This window comes from Dermacentor andersoni, chromosome 8 (assembly GCF_023375885.2).
Source record: "Dermacentor andersoni chromosome 8, qqDerAnde1_hic_scaffold, whole genome shotgun sequence".
In the NCBI taxonomy this organism is placed as follows: domain Eukaryota; kingdom Metazoa; phylum Arthropoda; class Arachnida; order Ixodida; family Ixodidae; genus Dermacentor; species Dermacentor andersoni.
Window position 1 is genome coordinate 98,348,990 of NC_092821.1, and position 26,996 is coordinate 98,375,985.

Consider the following 26,996-nt stretch of genomic DNA (forward strand, 5'->3'; position numbering starts at 1 on the left):
GAAAAAAATGTAAGCTAAAGCGCCAAGTGTGCGTTCTAGAGTTGGTGCCAAAATACACACAGTAAAATTTTTGTCTCACTTTTACTTCAGTAATCCATAACTTTCACTTAACGAAGTAGAAAAAATCGCAGATTCGCACATGTTATGCCGACCTAATACTAACGCTGCTTTATCATCGGCCGTAGCAAAAATGTGCAATTGCTCTTTCCTTTACTAGCTCCAGGCATGCCAGCAAAACCATGTGATGCCACACAAGCCGCAAATTGCAAGAAGGATGGGAAAGACTGCGTCCTCATCGGTGACACAGCGCAATGCGTTCGTGAGTATACCATTTCAAACACTTGCCATAGGTTCCCATTTTTTATGCGAACGTATCTTTCTGTGTGGCATCATACTCTCTCATCTGTGTCGCAAGCGTGGTATTGTTATGATTTCTATGTACCCGTTATAATGCCTGAAACACAAGTATTGCCATCATGACAAAGAATAAATGTAAGCTAAAGCGCCAAGTGTGCGTTCTAGAGTTGGTGCCAAAATACACACAGTAAAATTTTTGTCTCACTTTTACTTCAGTAATCCATAACTTTCACTTAACAAAGTAGAAAAAATCGCAGATTCGCACATGTTATGCCGACCTAATACTAACGCTGCTTTATCATCGGCCGTAGCAAAAATGTGCAATTGCTCTTTCCTTTACTAGCTCCAGGCATGCCAGCAAAACCATGTGATGCGACACAAGCCGCGAATTGCAAGAAGGATGGGAAAGACTGCGTCCTCATCGGCGACACAGCACAATGCGTTCGTGAGTATAGCATGTCAAACACATGCCATAGGTTCCCATTTTTTATGCGAACGTATCTTTCTGTGTTGCATCATACTCTGTCATCTGCGTCGCAAGCGTGGTATTGTTATGATTTCTATGCACCTGTTATAATCCCTGAAACACCAGAGTTGCCATCATGACAAAGAAAAAAATGTAATCTAAAGTGCGAAGTGTGCGTTCTAGAAATGGTGCCAAAATACACACAGTGAAATTTCGGTCTCACTTTTACTCTAGCAATCCATAACTTTCTCTTAACGAAGTAGAAAAATTCGCAGATCCGCACATTGTTATGAGGACCTAATATTAGCGCTGCTTTATCAGCGGTCATAGCAAAAATGTGCAATTGTTCTTTCCTTTACTAGCACCAGGCATGCCAGCAAAACCATGTGATTCGACACAAGCCGCAAATTGCAAGAAGGATGGGAAAGACTGCGTCCTCATCGGCGACAAAGCGCAATGCGTTCGTGAGTATACCATTTCAACCACTTGCCATAGGTTCCCATTTTTTATGCGAACGTATCTTTCTGTGTTGCATCATACTCTGTCATCTGCGTCGCAAGCGTGGTATTGTTATGATTTCTATGCACCTGTTATAATCCCTGAAACACCAGAGTTGCCATCATGACAAAGAAAAAAATGTAAGCTAAAGGGCAAAGTCTGCGTTCTAAAAATGGTACCAAAATACACACAGTGAAATTTTTGTCTCACTTTTACTCCAGTAATCCATAACTTTCGTTTAACGAAGTAGAAAATTTCGCAGATTCGCACAATGCTATGCACACCTAATACTAAGGCTGCTTTATCAGCGGCCGTAGTAAAAATGTGCAATTGTTCTTTCCTTTACTAGCTCCAGGCATGCCAGCAAAACCATGTGATGCGACACAAGCCGCAAATTGCAAGAAGGATGGGAAAGACTGCGTCCTCATCGGCGACACAGCGCAATGCGTTCGTGAGTATTGCATTTCAAACACTTGCCATACGTTCCCATTTTTCATGCTAACGTATCTTTCTATGTGGCATCATACTCTCTCATCTGTGTGGCAAGCGTGGCATTATGATTTCTATGCACCTGTTATAATTCCTGAAACACCACAGTTGCAGTCATGACAAAGAAAAAAATGTAAGCTTAAGGGCAAAGTGTGCGTTCTAGAATTGGTGCCAAAATACACACAATAAAATTTTTGTCTCACTTTTACTTCACTAATCCATAACTTTCTCTTAACGAAGTAGAAAATTTCGCAGATTCGCACTATGGTATGCCCACCTAATATTAACGCTGCTTTATCAGCGGTCATAGCAAAAATGTGCAATTGTTCTTTCCTTTACTAGCTCCAGCCATGCCAGCAAAACCATGTGATGCGACACAAGCCGCCAATTGCAAGAAGGATGGGAAAGACTGCGTCCTCATCGGCGACACAGCGCAATGCGTTCGTGAGTATAGCATGTCAAACACATGCCATAGGTTCCCATTTTTCATGCTAACGTATCTTTCTATGTGGCATCATACTCTCTCATCTGTGTGGCAAGCGTTGCATTATGATTTCTATGCACCTGGTATAATCCCTGAAACACCACCGTTGCAATCATGACAAAGAAAAAAATGTAAGCTAAAGGGCAAAGTCTGCTTTCTAAAAATGGTGCCAAAATACAGACAGTGAAATTTCGGTCTCAGTTTTAGTCCAGTAATCCATAACTTTCTCTTAACGAAGTAGAAAATTTCGCAGATTCGCACAATGCTATGCAACCTAATACTAAGGCTGCTTTATCAGCGGCCGTAGTAAAAATGTGCAATTGTTCTTTCCTTTACTAGCTCCAGGCATGCCAGCAAAACCATGTGATGCGACACAAGCCGCGAATTGCAAGAAGGATGGGAAAGACTGCGTCCTCATCGGCGACACAGCACAATGCGTTCGTGAGTATAGCATGTCAAACACATGCCATAGGTTCCCATTTTTCATGCGAACGTATCTTTCTATGTGGCATCATACTCTCTCACCTGTGTCGCAAGCGTGGTAGTGTTATGATTTCTATGCACCTGTTATAATCCCTGAAACAGAAGTATTGCCATCATGACAAAGAAGGAAATGTAAGCTTAAGGGCAAAGTGTGCGTTCTAGAATTGGTGCCAAAATACACACAGTAAAATTTTTGTCTCACTTTTACTTCACTAATCCATAACTTTCTCTTAACGAAGTAGAAAATTTCGCAGATTCGCACTATGTTATGCCCACCTAATATTAACGCTGCTTTATCAGCGGTCATAGCAAAAATGTGCAATTGTTCTTTCCTTTACTAGCTCCAGCCATGCCAGCAAAACCATGTGATGCGACACAAGCCGCCAATTGCAAGAAGGATGGGAAAGACTGCGTCCTCATCGGCGACACAGCGCAATGCGTTCGTGAGTATAGCGTGTCAAACACATGCAATAGGTTCCCATTTTTCATGCTAACGTATCTTTCTATGTGGCATCATACTCTCTCATCTGTGTGGCAAGCGTTGCATTATGATTTCTATGCACCTGTTATAATCCCTGAAACACCACAGTTGCAATCATGACAAAGAAAAAAATGTAAGCTAAAGGGCAAAGTCTGCTTTCTAAAAATGGTGCCAAAATACAGACAGTGAAATTTCGGTCTCACTTTTACTTGAGTAATCCATAACTTTCTCTTAACGAAGTAGAAACATTCGCAGATTCCCACAATGTTATGCCCACCTAATATTGACGCTGCTTTATCAGCGGTCACAGCAAAAATGTGCAATTGTTCTTTCCTTTGCTAGCTCCAGGCATGCCAGCGAAACCATGTGATGCGACACAAGCCGCAAATTGCAAGAAGGATGGGAAAGACTGCGTCCTCATCGGCGACACAGCACAATGCGTTCGTGAGTATAGCATATCAAACACTTGCCATAGGTTTCCATTTTTCATGCGAATTTATCTTTCTGTGTGGCATCATACTCTCTCATCTGTGTCGCAAGCGTGGTATTGTTATGATTTCTATGCACCCCTTATAATGACTGAAACACAACAGTTACCATCATGACAAAGAAAAAAACGTAAGCTAAAGGGCAAAATGTGCGTTCTAGAAATGGTGCCAAAATACACACAGTGAAATTTTTGTCTCACTTTTACTTCAGTAATCCATAACTTTCTCTTAACGAAGTAGAAGATTTCGCAGATTCGCACAATGTTATGCCCACCTAATATTAAGAGGAAGCTATAGCTCGGGTGCTCCTATCTAAATACATGTAAAAGGAAAATTCGTTTTTCTCGGCAACCACAGCACCAAATTTGACGGGGTTTGTTGCATTTAAAAGAAAAACTTAAAATCTAGTGACTGTTGGTTTCGAATTTTCGATTTAGGTCGTCACTTTTTTATTAAAAACTTGCAAAAATCGCAAATTTTCAGAAAACGATACCATCAAGTTTACAACTCTGTAACTCAGCAAGAATAGGTGATATCGCAATTCTGTGAATTGTACCTAATAGCACATCTAAAGCGGACAAATTTGACATCTTATACATGAATCTCAAAAAAATTATTATTATGTAATTACAACTTTTGCAGAACCCTCGTAAACAACGTAATAAACTCACGTAAGATGTAACATGACATACTAAATTTGTCCGCTTTGAATGATCTAATGGATGCCGTTTACAGAACCGCGATATCTGTTCTTGATGCAGAGCTATTAGTTTGTAAACTTCGTGCTTCTATTTTTTTCAAGCTTCTGAAATTTTGTAAACCTCTTTACCAAAATGCAAGCCCTAAATCGACATTCCGCTTCCAACGGTCACTAGAATTTAACTTTCTCTCTCAAAAGCAACAAATTTCATTAAAATCGGTCCAGGGGTTATCTCAGATAAACGTTTTTGCGTTTTTACATGTATTTGAATAGGCCGCGTCGGAGTTGGGCCCGAGCTAAAGCTTCCTCTTAACGCTGCTTTATCAGCAGCCATAGCAAACCTGTGCAATTGTTCTTTCCTTTACTAGCTCCAGGCATGCCAGCAAAACCATGTGATGCGACACAAGCCGCAAATTGCAAGAAGGATTGGAAAGACTGCGTCCTCATCGGCGACACAGCGCAATGCGTTCGTGAGTATAGCATGTCAAACACATGCCATAGGTTCCCATTTTTCATGCTAACGTATCTTTCTATGTGGCATCATACTCTCTCATCTGTGTGGCAAGCGTGGCATTATAATTTCTATGCACCTGTTATAATTCCTGAAACACCACAGTTGCAATCATGACAAAGAAAAAAATATAAGCTAAGGGGCAGAGTCTGCGTTCTAAAAATGGTGCCAAAATACACACAGTGAAATTTCGGTCTCACTTTTACTTGAGTAATCCATAACTTTCTCTTAACGAAGCAGAAAAATTCGCAGATTCGCACAATGTTATGCCGACCTAATATTAACGCTGCTTTATCAGCAGCCATAGCAAACCTGTGCAATTGTTCTTTCCTTTGCTAGCTCCAGGCATGCCAGCGAAACCATGTGATGCGACACAAGCCGCAAATTGCAAGAAGGATGGGAAAGACTGCGTCCTCATCGGCGACACAGCGCAATGCGTTCGTGAGTATACCATTTCAACCACTTGCCATAGGTTCCCATTTTTTATGCGAACGTATCTTTCTGTGTGGCATCATACTCTGTCATGTGCGTCGCAAGCGTGGTATTGTTATGATTTCTATGCACCCGTTATAATGACTGAAATACAACAGTTACCATCATGACAATGAAAAAAATGTAAGCTAAAGGGCAAAGTGTGCGTTCTAGAAATGGTGCCAAAATACACACAGTGAAATTTTTGTCTGACTTTCACTTCAGTAATCCATAACTTTCTCTTAACGAAGTACAATATTTCGCAGATTCGCACAATGCTATGCACACCTAATATTAACGCTGCTTTATCAGCGGCCATAACAAACATGTGCAATTGTTCTTTCCTTTACTAGCTCCAGGCATGCCAGCGAAACCATGTGATGCGACACAAGCCGCAAATTGCAAGAAGGATGGGAAAGACTGCGTCCTCATCGGCGACACAGCGCAATGCGTTCGTGAGTATACCATTTCAACCACTTGCCATAGGTTCCCATTTTTTATGCGAACGTATCTTTCTGTGTGGCATCATACTCTGTCATCTGCGTCGCAAGCGTGGTATTGTTACGATTTCTATGCACCCGTTATAATGACTGAAATACAACAGTTATCATCATGACAATGAAAAAAATGTAAGCTAAAGGGCAAAGTGTGCGTTCTAGAAATGGTGCCAAAATACACACAGTGAAATTTTTGTCTCACTTTCACTTCAGTAATCCATAACTTTCTCTTAACGAAGTACAATATTTCGCAGATTCGCACAATGCTATGCACACCTAATATTAACGCTGCTTTATCAGCGGCCATAACAAACATGTGCAATTGTTCTTTCCTTTACTAGCTCCAGGCATGCCAGCGAAACCATGTGATGCGACACAAGCCGCAAATTGCAAGAAGGATGGGAAAGACTGTGTCCTTATCGGCGAAACAGCGCAATGCGTTCGTGAGTATAGCATTTCAAACACTTGTCATAGGTTCCTATTTTTCATGCAAACGTATCTTTCTATGCTACATCATACTCTCTCATCTGTGTCGAAAATGTGGTAGTATTATGATTTCTTTGCAACTGTTATCATCCATGAACCACAAAAGCTGCCATGATGACAAAGAAAATATCCAAACTAAAGCGCGAAGTGTGCACTGTAAAACTCATGCCAAAATACACACTGGGACATCTTTGACTTTTACGTCCGTAATCCATATCTTTCTGTTAACGAAGTGGAAAAATTTGCAGATTCGCACAATTGGTATGCCTTCCTAATGTTAACGCTGTTTTTATCAGCGCCCATAGCAAAAGTGTGAAATTGTTGATTCCTTTACTAGCTCCAGGCATGCCAGCAAAACCTTGTGATGCGACACAAGCCGCGAATTGCAAGAAGAATGGGAAAGACTGCGTCCTCATCGGCGACACAGCGCAATGTGTTCGTGAGTACAGCAGTTCCAAACACTTGCCATAGGTTCCCATTTTTATATGCACGTATAACTCTATGCCACATCATACTCTCGCATCTGTGCCGCAAGCGTGGTAGTTTTACGATTTCTATGCAACTGTTCCCTTATAAAAATGACTGTTCAAATGTTCTTGGCATATTGTTGATGAATTGTTGACTCAATAGCCTTTCAACAATACCTCAATAATTATTGAAACCACGGAGCCATAATTCAACAATAAAGTTGCTTGGTAGTGCACAACAAAAAAGACGTTGACTAAATTGTGTTGATACATTGTTGAATAGTATTGAGTATTATTGAGCCATTGTTGAGTATTTTTCCACAATAAAAGCGTTGACTAAATGCTGTTAACTTTTTATTGAATAACACTGAGTCTTCTTGAGTAATATTGAGTTTCGAAGTATATGTGAAAAACACGCGCACATGTGTATGTGTGCGTTTTTGTACACATATATTGATTTACTGATCACTTGATCACCCTTGCATATACACAGCGTGTTCTTTCACGTTACTTGAACCATAGACGTATCTACCGAGCGGGCAGGAGGACAGTGACCCCTGCCCACCATGTAGATACGCCAATTGTTCAGATTACGTTACGTGGCCCCGCCCCCACTTTGGAGAGCGGGGGAGAGCATGAGCCTCATTCACTCTACTTGCTGGAGCCCCCTGGCCACCTAGTAGATACAACATCTGTGGTTTAAGTTACGGCAAATGCCCTGCAGGTATATATAGATACATATATATATATATATAAATATATATATATATATATATATATATATATATATATATATATATATATATATATAAAGACTTTATGATAGAGGCATCCATGGCTGCCGCATGGTTTTGTTTGAAAAGTTGATGCACAGTACATGGGCGTTTTTGCATTTCATCCCTATCGATATGCAGCCGCCGCGGCCTGCTTTAGATCCCAAGCAATCCCGTTAGTAGCGCAACACCTCAGCCACTACCCCACAACGGTGGGTGCGGCGGAGAAAGTAGTGAACATCGTTTTTACAGAGTGTGTTTCGCTTATAATGATACCCCTTAGCGCGCAATAGAACGAAACGAAAAGCTTGGCCGATATGTACGACAAGATGCTCATGTTTCAAATGGAGGCCAAAGTATTTTCTGTGACATAGACGGGGTGCTGGCCAATGTGTTGGGAATCTGCTTGGCCACCAAGCACAATCTGCGCTGCTATACTTTTCCGGTGACAAATCGCACAGTGCAGAAGCACACGCACAAATGTTTAAAGAATGGGATGACAGACCGTCTGCAGTTTACCATAACGCCGAAGTAAAAAGCACAAACAGCGACATTTCTGTAGTTTTCTGGTCAATAGTTCAGTTGGCATAGTTGTGGTACGCATTACGTTTTTTTAATCTAAACAACGAAAAATGTGTGCCCACACATGACGCGGCGTTTGCGACGTTTGAATTTTGCGCCATTTCCCACGCACCCCATTAGCTCTGGCCGGTGCACTGCACTACTGCGATAAAGAAAGTATGTCATCAAAGAAGCGAAGCAGAAAACTTTCATACATTTGCAAATCGCAGCAATTGTTCAGCAATAGCATGATATTACTAAATTTGTTAACAAATGTTACAATTTGTGATAATATAAGCGCGTATTTGTATGAGTGTACTTGTATGATTGTGCGCTTGCGCTGATGTTTCGGCGCATTCCGGGAATTTGTACACGCTGTTTGCTTGAGAGCTTCCTGCGTTTTCTGCATTCCTCGTGTGTTTCGTTGTGACTTTTTTGGAATATTCCTGCGTGTGGCTCGCTTTTTATGGGCTTGTTGCCTCGAAGATAGCCATGATCGCCTCCAACTCAGCGACCTCAAAGGTGAGTGTTTCGAATTCCCCTTGTTCGTCCATTGCGACGCGGTGAACGAAAGCGCGGAAATGCGTACAGCGCCTGTGCGTGTGTCCCGCGCGCCTCTTTTCTATTTTTCATTCCTAGTACTATCCTTCCGTTGCGAGAATTGGTTGTACAGCACTAGATTTGTGGCATATAACAAGGAGTTTTGTCCTGGTTTAATTTCACACTCCGCTTGTGGTGTAAGGCAGCGACGCTGTGCCACCTAAAACGGGCATGTTGTACGCCACACGTTATCTTGTTCAACGTTATCGTAGTTCACGTTACCTAGTGACGCGAGTCTAGCAGTGATAGTGGAGGAATTAGAGGGCAATAAATGGGATGTAATAGGGCTCAGTGAAGTTAGGAGGTCAAAAGAAGCATATACAGCGCTAATAAGCAGGCACGTCCTGTGCTACCGGGGCTTAGCGAAGAGACGAGAACTAGGAGTCGGATTCCTGATTAATAAGAATATAGCTGGTAACATACAGCAATCCTATAGCATTAACGAGAGGGTGGCAGGTCTTGTTGTGAAACTTAATAAGAGGTACAAAATGAAGGTTGTACAGCTCTACGCCCCTACATCAAGTCATGATGACCAGGAAGTCGAAAGCTTCTATGAAGACGTGGAATCGGCGATGGGTAGAGTGAAAACAAAATACACTATACTTATGAATGACTTCAATTCCAAGGTTGGCAAGAAGCAGGCTGGAGACAAGGCAGTGGAGGAATATGGCATAGGCACTAGGAATAGCAGGGGAGAGTTATTAGTAGAGTTTGCGGAACAGAATAAAATGCGGATAATGAATAACTTCTTCCGCAAGCGGGATAGCCAAAGTGGACGTGGAGGAGCCCGAACGACGAGACTAGAAATGAAATAGACCTCATACTCTGCGCTAATCCTACCACCATACAAGATGTGGACGTGCTCAGCAAGGTGTACCGCTGTGACCATAGGATGGTAAGAACTCGAATTAGCCTAGGCCTGAGGAGGGAACGGAAGAAACTGGTACATAGAAAGCCGATCAATGAGTTAGCGGTAACAGGGAAAACAGGGGACTTCCAGATCAAGCTACAGAACAGGTATTCGGCTTTAAGTCAGGAAGAGGACCTTAATGTTGAAGCAATGAACGACAATCTTGTGGGCACCATTAAGGAGTGTGCAAGAGAAGTCGGTGGTAACTCCGTTAGACAGGATACCAGTAAGCTATCGCAGGAGACGAAAGATCTGATCAAGAAACGCCAATGTATGAAAGACTCTAACCTTACAGCTAGAATAGAACTGGCAAAACTTTCGAACTTAATCAACACGCGTAAGACAGCTGACATAAGGAAGTATAATATGGATAGAATTAAACATGCTCTCAGGAACGGAGGAATCCTAGAAGCATTGAAGAAAAAACTAGGAATTGGCAAGAATCAGATGTATGCGTTAAGAGACAAAGCCGGCAATATCATTACTAATACGGATGAGATATTTCAAGCGGCTGAGGAGTTCTATAGAGATTTATACAGCACCAGTGGCACCCACGACGATTATGGAAGAATGAATAGTCTAGAGGAATTCGAAATCCCACAGGTAACGCCGGAAGAAGTAAAGAAAGCCTTGGGAGCTATGCAAAGGGGGAAGGCTGCTCGGGAGGATCAGGTAACAGCAGATTTGATGAAGGATGGTGGGCAGATTGTTCTAGAGAAACTGGCCACCCTGTATACGCAATGCCTCATGACCTCGAGCATACCGGAATTTCGGAAGAACGCCAACATAATCCTAATCCATAAGAAAGGGGACGCCAAAGACTTGAAAAATTATAGAACGATCAGCTTACTGACAGTTGCCTACAAGCTATTTACTAAGGTAATCGGAAATAGAATCAGGAACACCTTACACTTCTGTCAAGCAAAGGACCAGGCAGGATTCCGTAAAGGTTACTCAACCATAGACCATCTTCACACAATCAATCAGGTGATAGAGAAATGTGCGGAATATAACCAACCCCTATATATAGCTTTCATTGATTACGAGAAAGCGTTTGATTCTGTCGAAACCTCAGCAGTCATGGAGGCATTACGGAATCAGGGTGTAGACGAGCCGTCAGTAAAAATACTGAAAGATATCTATAGAAGCTCCACAGCCACCGTGGTCCTCCATAAAGAAAGCAACAAAATCCCAATAAAGAAAGGGGTCAGGCAGGGAGATACGATCTCTCCAATGCCATTCGCAGTGTGTTTACAGGAGGTATTCAGAGACCTGGATTGGGAAGAATTGGGGATAAAAGTTAATGGAGAATACCTTAGTAACTTGCGATCCGTTGATGATATTGCCTTGCTTAGTAACTCAGGGGACCAATTCCAATGCATGCTCACTGACCTGGAGAGGCAAAGTAGAAGGGCGGGTCTGAAAATTAATCTGCAGAAAACTAAAGTAATGTTTAACAGTTTCGGAAGAGAACAGCAATTTACAGCAGGTAGCAAGGCACTGGAAGTGGTAAGGGGATGCATCTACTTAGGGCAGGTAGTGACGGCGGATCCGGATCATGAGACGTAAATAATCAGAAGAATAAGAATGGGCTGGGGTGCGTTTGGCAGGCATTCTGAGATCATGAACAGCAGGTTGCCATTATCCCTCAAGAGAAAAGTGTATAATAGCTGTGTCCTACCGGTACTCACCTACGGGGCACAAAGCTGTAGGCTTAGGAAGAGGGTTTTACTTGAATTGAGGACGACGCAACGAGCTCTGGAAAGAAGAATGATGGGTGTAACGTTAAGGGATAAGAGAAGATTGGTTGAGGGAACAAACGCGACTTATTGACATCTTAGTTGAAATCAAGAAAAAGAAATGGACATGGGCAGGACATGTAATGAGGAGGGAAGATAACCGATGGTCATTAAGGGTTACGGAGTGGATTCCAAGGGAAGGGAAGCGTAGCAGGGGGCGGCAGAAAGTTTGGTAGGCGGATGATATTGAGAAGTTCGCAGGGACAGCATGGCCACAATTAGTACATGACCGGGGTTGTTGGAGAAGTATGGGAGAGGCCTTTGCCCTGCAGTGGGCGTAACCAGGCTGATGATGATGCTGCTGCTGCTGATGATGATGATGTACGCCACGATTTCTTATACGGTGTTCGAGCACCGATTGAGTTAGCCTTATTAATGTGCGCGAAACAATGCGACGTGAAACCATCCGATCTGCACTGTAATCGAAGATAATTCGTTTGCGCCACGCCATGTAGCACATGGCGTGTAAGCGGGCCTGTAGCAGGATCGGCGAAAATGTATTCTCTTGCGCTGTTCGCTTCAGGATTGAGTAACCCCGCGTTGCTGCAAGGCCGCTGACACGCCGCGCGGCCGACGTTCGCGCGATCAGAAAACACAGAGGAGGATATTGTGCGATAATAATAAAGGATTTCAATGGTGTACCTGCGATATGCGATATGTGAGATAAAGTAGGGGTGGTGCCAACAACTTCATTTTGATGGAGGTGAAATGCATAACTACCGATGCACCATGCAGCCTGAGGTGGTCAAAATTAATCCGGAGTACCCCACTATGGCGTGCCTCAAGATCAGATTGTCGTTTTGGAACGTAAAATGCCAGAATTTAATTAATTTATTTTTAGTGTTCCTTTAAGCTGTAGCATTCATTATCTCTGCAAAAACTGATGCTAAAGTATTCTCCATAAAGATTTAATAAACAGTAGATTTAAGTGTCTTCTTATATTTTAATTAGTGGTGATACGTGATGAATATTAGAACGGTGGCACAACCAGACAGACAGAATTGTAATACAGTGTGTGAGGGCATGATGACGGACATCGCGGAAATGACCGAGTCTCCCTAGAGGTCCCTGACAAGGACATCAACTGACTGTCCACAAACTTCTTAGTTCACTCCGTGATCTTGTGCAGCCTGTGCTTTGCGAGTCGATCAATTTAATTGATGAGGTGGCGGTTGGCACATACTGTCTTTGCAGCTTATGTACATTTCATACAGTGAAGTGGAATCTCGCATATTACTTCTAAAGCACAGCAAGCGAACCTGATGTGTAGTGGTAGTCATAGTAACGATCGACAGCCATGTCCTTTTTCGAGCTCCTAATGCTGCTTGTCAACACAAGCAGCAGCAGTTGCCGAAGGTAGCGTAAAAGAGATTAATTAAAAAGTGGTATATGCCCAAAGTCACATACCCATTCACGCAAACTGTACGGACGGTTGATTATGAACCCACTTCCCTCAACATAGCAGCCCAATTTCTTCTCATTAGACCATGGACTACCCATTGACACAAATGGGTGGGAAAATAGGGAGACACCCGAAAATATGAAGTATCCTAAGAATGGTAATCACATTAAATAATAGTAGATGTTTTGAATACTTTGGCTTACTTATTATTTTTCTTGTTTGTGCTGGATTATTTTTCTGAAACACGTTGCATCCAGACAGCATAAGAAGCTAGTAAGAAGTCAAGTTTAGCATTCTACATTTGCAACAGGTACTTTTGTAATTTAGTTGCAGTAGGGCTGTTGTGTAAGTGGGCTTGAAAGGCTTAAAACTGCTTTGCTAACATTTACTTAAACATGCAGGTTCACATAAGTTGAAGGAGTACATATTGAGAAGGTTATCCTGGCACAGCTTACCATGGCCTGCCATGGTGGACCAGGAAAGTTTGCAAAAGCCTTGCTTCACCATATATTCACAGAGGAGGAGCTCATGGGCCATTTGCGCTTTGGAAACAACACCAAGGAGCAAAAGAGACTCTTGACCCCATCATGGTGAGCGCTGTTATAGGCAAGTACCATATATCCTTTCCAGTTGCATTTATTACATTCACATTTTTTTTAATTAGAAACTTGCCATTGGCATAACAAACAACTTTCAAGTAGCCCATGTGTGCAGTTGTGTGCTACAATAGCCTATTATTTGGAATAACTGTTTATATGATCTGAAGTGCCTAATCCCACCACACTCACATGCTTCTAAAATTTAAGTTGCCTTCATTGCCAGATGTTTTTGAAGCTCCACCAGATGAAATGAGCTGCATTTGCGCATTAGCAGTGCTACTTGGCTGTCATTGCAATGAATAGTTCTGTGTAGCACGCTCCAAATCTAGTGGCATGGAGGACATGTTTAAGTAGCTTCAAAGTGTTATTCTAATACACGAATTGCGGAGAAGCTCTGCTCAATTGTGGTTACTGCTCAGCTAGAGGAGCAGCACGTTCACCAAATTTGAGCAATCAAAACAGCTCTCCAGGTTCTGGCATGTGAAACAGTAGCTTCACCAATTTTAACAGACCACATTAAATTAAAGTTGCTCCTATCATGAAGGAGGTCCATGTGATGCCAGACACCAGCCATTTAGCAGAGGAAACATGAGTTGTGTGGCAATTTTCTTTTGGTTGTTTCAATCAAAGAATCTACAGGGATAAAGTTGCCAGCATCCCTGTCAACAGTGCTATGTTTTGAGGAAGCTTACTCATTCTAAGCAGCTAACCCACGACTCGTATTTCTTAACATGCACTTTATCACTTTGTATTCTAAAATATGAAAAAAATATTTGTGTGGCTTTTCCACCATATACTTCAATAAATTGAGTATAGGCCCTTGCCGACTACTGTATAAAGTTTCTTACAGACCATCGGACATGTCTACTGCTCCCATTCTGAAATTCTTGGAATTTTACAGACTTCACTTGCCTGTTTAGAGGGTTATTATGAACCATTGCTAAGTAGATTATGGGCTTAAATTTATCAAAAAGAATGAATGGGCTTTCCTGTCGCTCTTGATTAGACTATTGAGGATCACATTTTGGGGAGAAATATGCCTCTCCAATTTAGGAGTTATATATTTTGTAGTGGTGTGCAAATACTCGAAACTTTCAGATTGAATAGTGTCCTATTCGATTTAGTCTTTGAATGGTCACTATATGTAAATGCGAATATTATTCTAATGTTTCAAAACACGAATAAAACGTAAAAGTTGAGCCAAAGTACGGTAAATTTTCATCTCCAGTAACATAGTATAGACATAAAACGTGGGAACTTGTACGAATAGCAGACCAGGCTACGTTACTTAACTAGCTGTGCTTTAGAGGCTGTACAGCAATCATTTATGCTTACTGAAGAGTCCTGTGCATGTGAAGAAACCTTTTGCTGCTCCATTTGTGCTTTTAATAAGCAGCTCTTCATAACATAGTATACAATGACAGAAACTTGCTAACTTTATGAATACTAGGATGTGAACATCATTTTGCATTAATTGTGATATCAGCTGTTCATTATTCAGAAGCTATTGAATATTCGATTTTCTTCTGGCATTATTCGGTTCGGTCTCAAAATCACTATTCGCGCATCCCTAATATTTTTATTGCAGATATAACTTCTTCAGAATGACTTTCCGAAAAAAAACTGGTAAATAATTTTTCAAGTGACAGTAAAGTGGCGAAACTCTTTCAGTATTTGCAGTTTTACATAATTTATTTTTCTATGCAGGAAAAGCAGCATTATGTTTTTGTGTAATGAAACTCGCAACAACTTGTTTTATAGTAACCTAGGTGAAGTGGCAGCACTCCCAAACTACTGCAATGACAGACACCAAGGAGCTAAGTGAAATATCAATTTTGGAGAAACCCAAGGGGCGACAGCACAATAAGAATATTTTCTAGAAGTCTCAGATGGCTGCAGCACCTCCAGTGGCACATTTTTTAAAAGGCACATTTTTTAAAATGTTCCTTCACAGCCACAGATGTACGGCAGTGAACCCTAAAAGAGTTACAGAAGTCAGTCCTCTGGCGTATGGATCTTAGAAGACTGAGCATTTCTTCGTATCTGTCACATTGTGCATGTGCCATGCTAAGCAGCTTGGTGCACAACTACACGAAATCCTCATTATGACACGCATTTAGTCGTTGAGGCAGAAAACATACTTCGCTGTAAGCAGTATTTTCTTTAATGTAGAAAGTCCCAAGTCATTGTAAGGCGAGAAGTACATTCCAATTGCATGTGAACTCATGAAACTTAACTTCAAATGAAGCCACACTCAATTCTAGTGACATGACAGTATTGTATTTGGAGCATGGAAAAGCACAGTGAAGTGCCGCACATATTATAATTATGAAAGCTACAAGAAATAATTTTAGTTGTCAGTAGTTTAGGTTTCTTTATGAACGACGTGAAATTTTTTTCACCATATTGTTTCTAAGCAAGCAATGTTGACATGTTCGACATTGAGGATTTTCATAAAGTTATTTTGCAACGGTGTTTTGTTCCTCTTTGCCCTATCCTGCATTTGACACTTAGTGGAGCCCTGTGCCACATTGAATAAATTTAAATGGTCATGCTGTGAAGCTGTACCATGGACAGTTGGAATAAAGCAAGACAAATACATAAATCGATTTCATTATAACGAGGGCATATTTCATGCCACGCTTTTGCACGTGGAAGTTGCTTTTTAAAACTTGTTCTGGCTTTTTGTTGTTTTTACAGGCTTCACGTGTTGCAAATTTCCTGGTACCAACACGCCCTACGTAAAGAACTCTCACCTCGCTTCTCGCATGGGAGAAATAGCCTCTGAAGAGCCCAAGTTGGACAGCACAAACCAAAACACTAGTATTGTGCTTTCGTAACTCCCGTCATTTTTATGTTCGTTCATGTTTTTGTTAGTCTCCTGAAGAGCCTAATTTGGATTTCTCAAACGAGCATACAAATGTGCTTTTCTATGCCTTGACATTTTTATGTTAATATTATTTATGTTAATTATGCTAATCTCCTGAGAAGCCCATGTTGATTTGCTGTATACAGGACACAAGTGCTGTGCTTTGTTATATTTCACTACATTTTTGTGTTAGTTTTTGACATATTTCCAGCAAGGATAGTGTTTCCTCATTATTATATTTTTTAGGTATCTTCAGTCACTTCATGCCAAACGACCCAATTTTATCAAGAACTGTTCCATTGTTGCAGACCATTTCAAATTTGATTGATATTCAAAAGTAGGTGCAATCAAAAAATGTTTGAAAAAATTTGCTTTCATACGTACACCTGAGTCATTCCAGGGCAACCAACCAGGGTTTCTTGACCATCACAAATATAGCTAAAAAATTTAGATATGTTTGTTGAAGCACCGAACTTATTGTCCCCATTTATTTACCTTCGCAAAAAATGTTCTAGAATTTTGGCAAAAATTGACTGTTCTTGCCCAACTAAGCTAGAAGGTACTGATACACGTTTATTTTGAAAGGGAAATTGTATGATCCAGATATTCAGATGGTGTTCCTCTCAAGAGACTGAAGTAGTGTGACTGCCAAAATTGCGAAGTTTGAATTTGTTTCTTTGAACGCAGAGAAATACAGAAGGCACTGATCCACGTTTCTTTTCAAAGGGAAACTGTGTGATATAGATATTCAGATGGTGTTCATGTCAAGAGACTGAAGTGGTGTGACTGCCAAAATTTGCAAAGTTTGAATTTTTTCTTCGGACGTAGGGAAATACAGACGGCACAAAAAACATAGAATCAGTCTGGTTGACTTAGGATAGCTGAATATATTTCAAGCCTTGGAGATTCAGTTGATCACATAAAGAAACTGTAAAGTTCAAATTTTCTGCAAAAACCTTCCTGTTGAAGGTGAACAAATTAGCTTTGGTAGCTGGCACAAAAGTATATGTCACCCATCATTACATCGCCCTACATGTCTGCTATGCATGCGACAAGTAACGAAAAGGCATTATTCTTTAAGTGGGATAAATCACTTTTTATAATGTTCATTTGTGGATCACACATACAGCATAAATATATGAAGCCATGCCACCTAGCAAGGAAAGATTGTTAATATAATTAGCCACAAGAACGGCTCAACAAACTGTGACTGCCTTTTTTATCATTACAAAAGCAGGTGACGTCAAGCCCTGCAGTCTCGACTCATTTTTTAACATGAACGCGAAAAGTGATCGCCAACGACGTCTCCACATCAGACTGAACACAACTGAGGTTTTTTAGCACACAAAAAGCAAGGCGAGACAGTGGCAAGACGCGGACATCCGCGTCTTGCCATTGTCTCTCGTCTCTTTTCGTGCGCTAAAGAACCTCAAATATGGAATACCAACACGCCCTAACCTACGCTCTTTCAAGACTGAACCCGGCACATATTACTTCTATAGATTAGCATGCTCCTGCTCTGAAACAGTGATAACACGCAACACCACAAGAATTTGTTAACGTTCGTGTAGGCTTTCAGTTTTATTTATGAAGGTGTTTTCTACTTGCATCGTCATTGGGTTCCAAGGAACAGGGCACAAAGTGTCCTGCACCCTGTATGTCGCATTGCAGTGTGACATGTCCTTTAAAATGTTTTATATGAACAATATCAGTGCTCTTTCTGGATTTACTGTCTACGTAATAGCAGATATTTCTTTTTGTAAACCGCATGAAGCATATATTTTAGCACTGCAGGACCCCCTCACGAAATTAACACGTATTGATATTTTGTGTGCAATGGCTGCATGGCTTACCCGGCCCACACCAAGTACAAGCCTCATTGCGTCAGAGCATGCGTCTCGTGGCAATAAAATGCAGAGCCCAACACCGCTTCTCTGTCATCTGTGTTGCAGACGAAGCCAGCTTTATCGTCTGCATTTCCAGCTGGCAAGCTTGTGCGCACGTCCGAGAAAAGTCAGTGCTGACAAAAATTCAAAAAAGAATTTTTCGAATTTAAAAATAATGCCATTTTTTTTAACTCAACACATGCATAGCAGACATGTAGAGCTATCCAATAATGTATCGCATATTTTTGGCCAACTACCAAAGCTGTTTTTACCTTGAACATGAAGCTTCTTGCAAAAGATTAGTATTTTACAGTTTCTTTACAAGCTGAACCTTGAGAGCTTGAAATATTTTTCTGCTACACTATGTCACCTGGGCTACCATTCTATATTTAATTTCTGTCCTTTGAATTTTTTGTTGCGAAAAGAATTAACGTATTGCAATTTTACTCACTTTTCCCGGTGCCAAAAGGACTTGAAGTATTCAAATATTTGAAAAAATGGCTATTTTGGCAGTTGCATCACTTAACCGTATTTCCATGTACACCATTTGAAGGCCTCGATCAATACAATGTGCATTTGAAGAAAGGATGTTGGTTGATGTCTAGCTCAGCTCAGCAGGAAAGTTAAACTGTCACCAAAGTGCTACAAAATATCTGCCAACATTAAATAAAAGTGCGTAAGGAGTTTTGAACTGTAGTAAACATATGGCAATGTTTTCAGCTATATCTGTCGAAAAAACACTGGTTGATTCGGCATGGAATCGCACACCTGCAAGTGCATCTGTGCCATCGTCAGAGTTGCTCAGTAAAAACTGCATTTTACATAACTTCGTAAAAATGGTTTATTGCTATCTAAAATACATGAGTAAAAATTAATAGGTATTAGCTGCATGGTGTCCCTGCTAAAGTTAGCTGGGACACCCTGTATATGCATGACGAACGTAAGCGATTAAACGAACAGCTGTGAGTGACTAAAATCCGTGTGTTCATCTCTCTTTCTGTCTCTCCTTTTTTCTGTGTATGTGCATGTGTACGTACCACGTTTGCAGCATCACAATACACAGCGGGAAACTGTCTTGCGGCGGCGTTGAGCGACCTATGTGCCGAGCAACAGGATGAGCGCGGGGAAATGAATACGTGTAGTCTGGAGCAGCAGAGGGCTAGAGTAATCAGATTAAGGCATTTTGCGGGCACAAGATGAAACCAGCTTGCGGAGAGCCTTTCTCAGACTACGACCCGCATCGGAAATGCATGATAATACGAAGGATCGCAATTATAACTATCGTAAGCTTGAATATAGTCGGACAAAAGCGATGCCAGTGACTTGTCCCAGAGGGTCACCCTACATGCCACGCTTCGAGACTCGGCGGTGTGCACATGACCGTATCCACATGCCGCCCACAGAACTTCCGGGTTGTGGCGCTTCATCACGGAGCCACATACTTGAAGAGCCAGCCTTCTTATGACGGCCCTTCCAAGTGACCACGCATCCGGCACGGTGCCCTACGAAAGCCATTCTTCCGTATCGTGTAAACTGACTAGTGTAACCGGGCCAGATGGAGTCTTTCCGCAGTAGCTGCACGCAGTAAACGGCGTGCAAAGATCTTGTCCCGTCTTTATTTTTTATCCGTTTTTCTTTCGTGTAAGTTGTCCACAGCGCCTCTGCTACTTACTAGGCATTATTCAATTCGGTCACGCTGAAAATGCACTCCACAAATACGCGGCGTTAGTGACGCTGATGGCAACTGCTTTTGACGCACCAGCTTGGTTCTTCAGTTTCATTCTCGTTCGTATATAAGAATTCCTCTTCGCTCAAATTCTTAGTATGCCACTATTTAATGAATTATTACTCTACGCAACAACTAGGACATTCGCATCTGTTAGAATGGAATCCGACAAGTGGTTGACGTACCTCGACATACGGATAATTTTTTTTCAAACCATAAGAAACTCAAAAATCGCCTAGGGCACATAACGTAACTGCATGCAGTCCTCAAGCTGGTTTACTCGAAGCACCGCGCACTCGCACGAAAAATGGATATGCATGTTGAACTAACTAAACAAAATTTATTATTTACCTTGTACCTAATTATGTTATGGGACATAATGCAGTTTACTAATTGTAACCGGTGAGATTGCAAGGCGTAGCCACTCGGAACGAATTCTAATGTCCACACGGCTTTCGAGATTTGCGTCGTGGAACTTGTGGTAAATATCCACTATTATTCCGCTTACTGGTTTTTTTTTTTCAGCAATGCTCCGTTTACTCTTTGAGAAACAAACGTAACTGCAACGCGCACGTATGTCGTCTCATTACTTTGGGAATGAATATGTCGAAACTGGTGTGATCCTAAAACTCTGTCATAAGTGTATCCAACTCACCAGCTGCAATTCGTAAATTGCAATGTGTGCCGTGAAATTGTATTTTAATAAGTTAACTTAGTTAATGTTATTACGGTGGCAATTATATGGGCACTCCAAGTGCATTCTTGCTGTCAGCGTCGCCGTGATGTTCCGCATAAAGTACAAGGGCGATAACACCGTTGCCGCGCGCCGTATGCCGTATGTGCGTATGAAAGCATGTGAGGGGAGCGGACGAACGCGGCGCATTCTGGCGCACGCGAGGGAGGAAAGCAAAAAGCAAACGCGCCGTCTTCCGCCGCACGAAAGGCCGTCGGGGGATGGGAGGGAGGAAGGACGGGAGGCCGCGTTGGGCTCCAGCACCTATTGCGCATTTCCCGACCGTGCGCAAGGGTAACTCGATCGCGGCTCAATCTCGCGGGCAAAAGGTAGCAAAGTGGAGAGGCAGCGCGTCTTCTAGTGGAGTGGAGAGCAAAAGGGAGCCAGAGGGAGCAAAGTGGAGAGGCAGCGCAGAGCGGCTTCTACTTCGCCAGCACCAGCGTACTTTGCGCAACGGCGCGAGCGACCTTGAAAGCGATCTGCCAACGACCCATGCTCTTGTACATACTGTGCTCTCGCCGCTGTTTGCATTGAAGCAACAGACAGCACGAAGATCACTTCGCTCGCTGCTGCTGCCGCGCATGCTCATGCCAGCGTTTTAACAGCGGATGTCCGGGGTCGAGTGTGATATGTCACATTTGTCCGTGCACACTGACACTGTGCTTGTTAATTCAGATAGCAAGCGAACGTTTGCAATATTATACGGCCTATAAATCTACAATCCTTCTTTTGTATAGCTTCCTACTACTTAGCTATCGCAATCGATGGTTCACTTTCGGGCGAAACTGCGACTTTCTTGTTATTTGTCGATTGTGCATTTTCATTTTTCGTGCAAGTTATGTCCGCCTCTTCGAGTAATCCAGATCAATGACTATAATTATGCTATGTGCCGCAAGCAATATTTAAATATTCTGTATCGTATAAAAAGAACTAACTGTACATTAAATAGCAAAATGTAAAGCACGACAGAGGAAACACAAGCTGCAAAACCCACATCTACCGAGTTTTCTTTTCGCCCTCTAACATGTTCCTTTTTCTTATTGCATGGACGGCTCAATTAAAAAGAACGGTTATTTCCAGTATACTTTCTTTAGCTTGATTGCCTGCTAAGCACGTGTAATTGTAACTAATAAACAGACAAGTCCTTCCGTTTCCGTTGTTATCGTTTATAAGCTACAAAAGTCATTTATGCGGTGGTGTTTCAAAAATAAGAACTCAATTCTGCGGTTTCACGCGCCCAAACCATGATAACAGTATAAGCGACGTCTTGTGGGGTGACCCCGGATTAATTATCAACACCAGAGTTATTACACGACGAGTTACGTTGCTCTATTTCAAGGCATTACTGAGGAAGTAAAAATTCGTTTTACAAACGCGCAACCGATAACCTCGGCTAGAGGAAACACTGCCGTATGCACAGTCACCTTTTCTTTGTTTTGCCCTAGCCGAGACGTCGAATTCGTCACGTGATTTTGCTTTAAACGCTTCGCTCAGCATCAACGTGCAGGAAGTGTGTAACTGCATTACAGCAGAGCCAAAAGCTTTGTAAAGCTTTGCTTTGGCAAAAACATTTGGCAAGAAACCCAAAGCTTGATAGTGCGATGCATTCAGTACTGACCCCAGGACTGAGTGTAACTAGGCTTTACTCCCTCCGTCGTCTCATTGCAACGCTTACCATTAATTTGGGAACAGCGGTGACTCAGTACCTGTGACGGTGTTTTGGCCACAAGGATGTGGTTTCGATTCTCTGCAACAGCCGTCGCATTTCGATGGGCTTAGAATGAGAAAAACGCTGGTGTACTTAGATTTGGGAACGCCTTGAGGAAAACCTTCACGTAGTCGGAATTAGTCCAGAGCGACATAGTATCGCTTCTCTCATTTTTTTTCGTAGCTTTGAGAAGCTAAAAGCCACCATTTTATCCTTTTATCACTTTCAATCAGAGCGCACACTCTCGTGTTCACAAAAATTATCTCCCAGTTTTATCCAGTGGCGGCAAGATAACCGGAGGTATTGAGGCGCGGCTAATATGAGCCCCCTCAATGCTCAAAGTGGCATCACTCCGATTCAGTGTGCAGACTGTGTTATGCACTACGACTGTACTGAAGGCCCTCCGATGTTTGATGGGACGTTCGACGTACGCCACGCTTTATCGGCAACGGTGAAAGCATAGTGCTTTATTCTCGTATAATGTATGAACACAACTAATACCTTTGTGTGCGTTAAACGTCGGATGTGATTTTTCGTTTTAAAAAGAACGTCACACGGCTGATTGTGTATTATTAGGAATATGCTTCTAATTAGTTACGCGGACTCACTAGAAAAAATAAACGAGTAATCATTCCAGCGCATTGAATTTCTTCCACCAGGGTCTGAAACACCTTGTAATAAAATTGCCATTAATGGCACGTTCATACACAGCCCACGTAATTCGTGACTCAAGAAGTTATTGGAAAATAGTTTGTAAAATACCAATGCTTGAGCTCTAGACGTGAACGGCTAGCCTAAATTGATTCCAAGTCTTCTTTTTTCGTACAGATACACAACGAAACAGCTGCAATGAAGAAGAAAAGAAAGAGTGCAAGTCACTGGGAAAGACATGCGACTTCAGTACTGGTGCTGTTCTGTGCACTGGTAAGAAGGAAACTTCTCCCACAACGCTCACGTGATTCCAACTGAATTTGTGAGAAAATCAGTTTAGTAGAGCAGTTTGCTGGGCCAGTTGTGCATCGCGAACGTATAATGGTTTCCAGCAAGTACGGACGCGAGCACAAGTAAGTAGAAACGGACAGGACAACGCTGGAGAAATGTTTTTTTTTTGGGGGGGGGGGGCACTCATGGTATTTCTTGAGTGTCCGTCAAGTGTTCTACAATTATATAACACAAATACATGACGTTTAACACGTACCGCATTCGCAAAGAACGTTGGGCGCAACTTATATCAGCGTGCAAATAGTGCATTCGCAGCAACAAAACATTTTCAAGTTTTATTTAACAGTATCTCCACTTCACAAGTGACGCACAGTGAGTAACGCCATTTGTATCAAGATATCCACATGGTTTACACGTTTTCATCTTGTTTGCTTTACTGTATAGGTTGTTGTAAATCACGTTCCCTAACACTCCCAATTTGAGATCTACCTGAGGATAAACAACATCGGCGCTCCCATATCAATGACCGCGTTAGAGCCACGCTATTCAGCAAAAGATGAAACAGTGTGGTTTGCGATTTGTAGAATTTATTTCGGCCCCGAAAACAAGCGGAAGAACTTCGAACACATAAAATGAACGGTACAGATAGCGAGTCGAACCAGTCACAAAAACCCGTGGCCCTATCATAGATTTAAAACAAAAAACAGGTCGCTCGCTCTGTTTTTATTGAGTTCTTGCACGCGAAAAGAAAAGAAGGCAAAGTTTTTAACATTGCATGTATTTAAGAGCGTCTGGTCCCGTAGTCGATCACGCAATTCGCATGGTGTTGTCCCATACCAAACACTAATAAATATTAGCCATTCGTCTAGATATTGCAGAGACAACCTCGATAATAAACTAAAATTGCCCAGTGTGAAGCTCATCAGGCGTCATCCATTAAAGAGTTTACAAAGCATGGTGAAACGAACAAAACGTTATTTTGTAACCTAGCGATCAATACGAAGGCAAAGAATGTGCTCGTATCATATCGCGTGGTTGCTCGTAGTACAGTTTTGCCTGTGGAGAACAAAGTATTTAGCACAAAGGCAGAGCTGGCAATTTTTATCGCTGTCTCTGTTGGCTAGAACGCGACTCAGGCACAATTTTCGCGAATTCATGGTAGAATTCTTTTCACAGATCCAGTACGTAGCAGTTGCAACGAGGAAGAAAAGGAAACATGCAAATCGATGGGAATGACGTGCGAATTCGCAGACGGCTATGCCGTGTGCATGGGTAAGAGTTGTATAGCAGCTTTATATTGCGCGTGTTTTTTTAAGTACCAGAATTTATAAAAATCACTCGTGCCAGACAGTGCAGTTTTAATTTTCGTGTATTGGCTGAAGAAAAGGGCATTTATTGCACACTAGCTCAAAATGCTGAATTTGCAAATTAAAAAATTTTACCATTCTACTTTCTTAACCGCATAACTTTACACATTGAAATTCACGCACTGAAGACAGTGAGCTCTCAAGGCACAATCTCTTCGAACAACCTTTGAATCTATGACAAGTTATTGAGTTTATGACGTCGATGGTTGAGGGTAAAAACATAGCTGTTACGCTCAGTTTCTTTTGGCAAAACGCATTTTTCACGCGTTTCAGGACAAGTATAACTGGCACACCTATATATTTCGTGACACGTTTTGGAACGCAAGTCTCGAAACTGGTGTCACCCTTGTAATCAGTTGTAGTTGAATGTGCCTTGTGAGCTTTGCGACAGGCATTCATTTTCTCTTTTTTCACTAAAATATAAGCCACGCTCCCAATTTGGTCAGCTACTTCTTCGTATATCCACAAATTGCAGAGCAGAAAACCTCTCGTGCAATTTTCCTTCGATTCCAGCTGAATGTTTTACTAAATGTGTTTCTTTTTGGACACTCATGGCGTCAGCCTTGATGCGCCGACAATGCGACAAAGTGTGACTAATATATTTTGTGGGTACCTGGCACGTATACCAACTACATCACTGCCTACAAGTCATAAATTTCAATATGTGTCAAAGTAATCAGAAACATACTTAGTAAAAATTGGTCAATTAGCCTTCAGTTTGCTTTATAACCTTCTAACCCCAAGACAGGGAATCATACATAAAGGTGGACAATAGTCATATTAGTAAATACAGGCGATTCGTCAATGACGGTAAGTATCAACCAGGACGTCGTTTCGAAAACAAAACGAACAAAATCCGTGCCTAAATACTCTTGGGACAAAGCCAGTCTTCCTTTCCAAGTACTAAAAAATTACTTCTGGGGGTTTACGTCCAAATCCGCTGTATTATTATTAGGGACTCCGTAGTAAGCGACTCCGAATTCATTTTGACTACCTGGATTTCTTTAACTTGCACCCAATCCGCGGTACGCTGGCGTTATCGCATTTCGCCCCCTTCGAAGTGCGGCTGCCACGGTCGGGATTTTATCCCGCACCTTCAGGCTTAGCAGGCCAATACCATCGCGACTGCGCCACCACGGCAGTTCTTCCAAGTACTCAGCGAGGTTTCTTATATAGCTTTGAGTCTCCTCACTGCTGCTTGGTGAAGTCATCTGCTCTTATAGTTCCTAGAAAGGTGTCTTGCCGCGGCAGGTCAATGGGGGCGCGAGACAAGCAGTCGGACTTCTTACTGAGAAGACCAGGCACTACACAGCTACTACGGCAGCCACAATAAAAGCCTCAGTGCCACCTACACACATCACACTACATCAGCATAGGGAGCCACCAACATTCCGCGGTTCATATATTGAAGACCTGGAAAGCTGGCTGGAGAGCTACGAATGGATGCGCTTTGTTAAACAACTGAAGCTGCAAACACAACCTGCGGCATGACGCCACTAGGGCGTCGTTCGAGAATAAAAAATTTACCCTAGCAACGGAGGACCTGTTTCACGGCAGCTTCCTGCAGACCTTCACGAGCATCGTATGCAAAGGGCGAACCGAAGCTCTCCTAGAAGCCCGTATGTAGCTACAAAACCAGAACGATGCCATTTTCACGGAGGAGATGACTGACCTGTCCCGCCACGAAGACTCTAGCAAATCTGAAGAAAAAAGTTCGCTTCTTGACGCGGCATGTAAAGCAAAAACTCTTCGTCGGACTTTTGCAAAGCCCGCCCAATACCGTAGCAGAACTTCTGTCACCTGCAACGACCATATAGAAGACGAAACGAGATACAGACAATATAATTGCCACTATATGTCAGACTGCATACAAATTGAAGCACTGCTCCAACCACCTGCGGGAGACGATATGAGTAGGAAGCATGTTTGCAACGTCGCATTTCCAGGTTACATCAATGGCTGATATCTTTCAGTAAGAATTTCGGAAATCACTAGGAGCCCCAGAATCACCGCAACCCAGCCTGAAGCGCTGCCGTCGCCCATCGTCAGGCTAAGCCTCCCCGTCACATCGTAATTCTGTCACCAGACCCCATCGCAGCCGCCCGCCCGTCTGTCAGCTCGCGCAGCGCCCCAAGGAAAAAACATATTGTCACGTGGTAGTGACGCCAAAGAACACAGTAGCAGTACTGTGAAAGACAAAACTAGCTTTTATTGGGCGAACCTGTGCCCCCAAAACAGGCTAC

At 42.3% G+C, this 26,996-nt stretch overlaps 2 protein-coding genes across 11 annotated transcripts in view; both read left to right on the forward strand.

Annotated features, from left to right (window-relative positions):
* LOC129386524 (uncharacterized) overlaps positions 1–2,509 on the forward strand; it is a 127,203-nt gene extending 124,694 nt beyond the window's left edge. Inside the window, exons 5-8 of the mRNA XM_072284106.1 lie at positions 701–802; positions 1,186–1,287; positions 2,153–2,254; positions 2,475–2,509. Coding sequence (XP_072140207.1) covers positions 701–802; positions 1,186–1,287; positions 2,153–2,254; positions 2,475–2,509 — 341 coding nt within the window. The remainder of the gene's footprint in view (positions 1–700; positions 803–1,185; positions 1,288–2,152; positions 2,255–2,474) is intronic.
* Positions 2,510–6,272: 3,763 nt separating this feature from the next.
* LOC126528887 (uncharacterized) overlaps positions 6,273–26,996 on the forward strand; it is a 160,932-nt gene continuing 140,208 nt past the window's right edge. For 8 of the 10 annotated variants that reach the window (XM_055069753.2, XM_072289826.1, XM_072289831.1 and 5 more), the window contains exons 1-4: positions 6,273–6,368; positions 6,749–6,850; positions 23,273–23,368; positions 24,563–24,658. In XM_055069753.2, coding sequence (XP_054925728.2) covers positions 6,275–6,368; positions 6,749–6,850; positions 23,273–23,368; positions 24,563–24,658 — 388 coding nt within the window. In that variant the 5' untranslated portion in view covers positions 6,273–6,274. Of the gene's footprint in view, positions 6,369–6,748; positions 6,851–16,251; positions 16,346–23,272; positions 23,369–24,562; positions 24,659–26,996 lie in introns of those variants that run through there. The other 2 variants (XM_072289825.1, XM_072289827.1) reach the window with 2 other exon arrangements.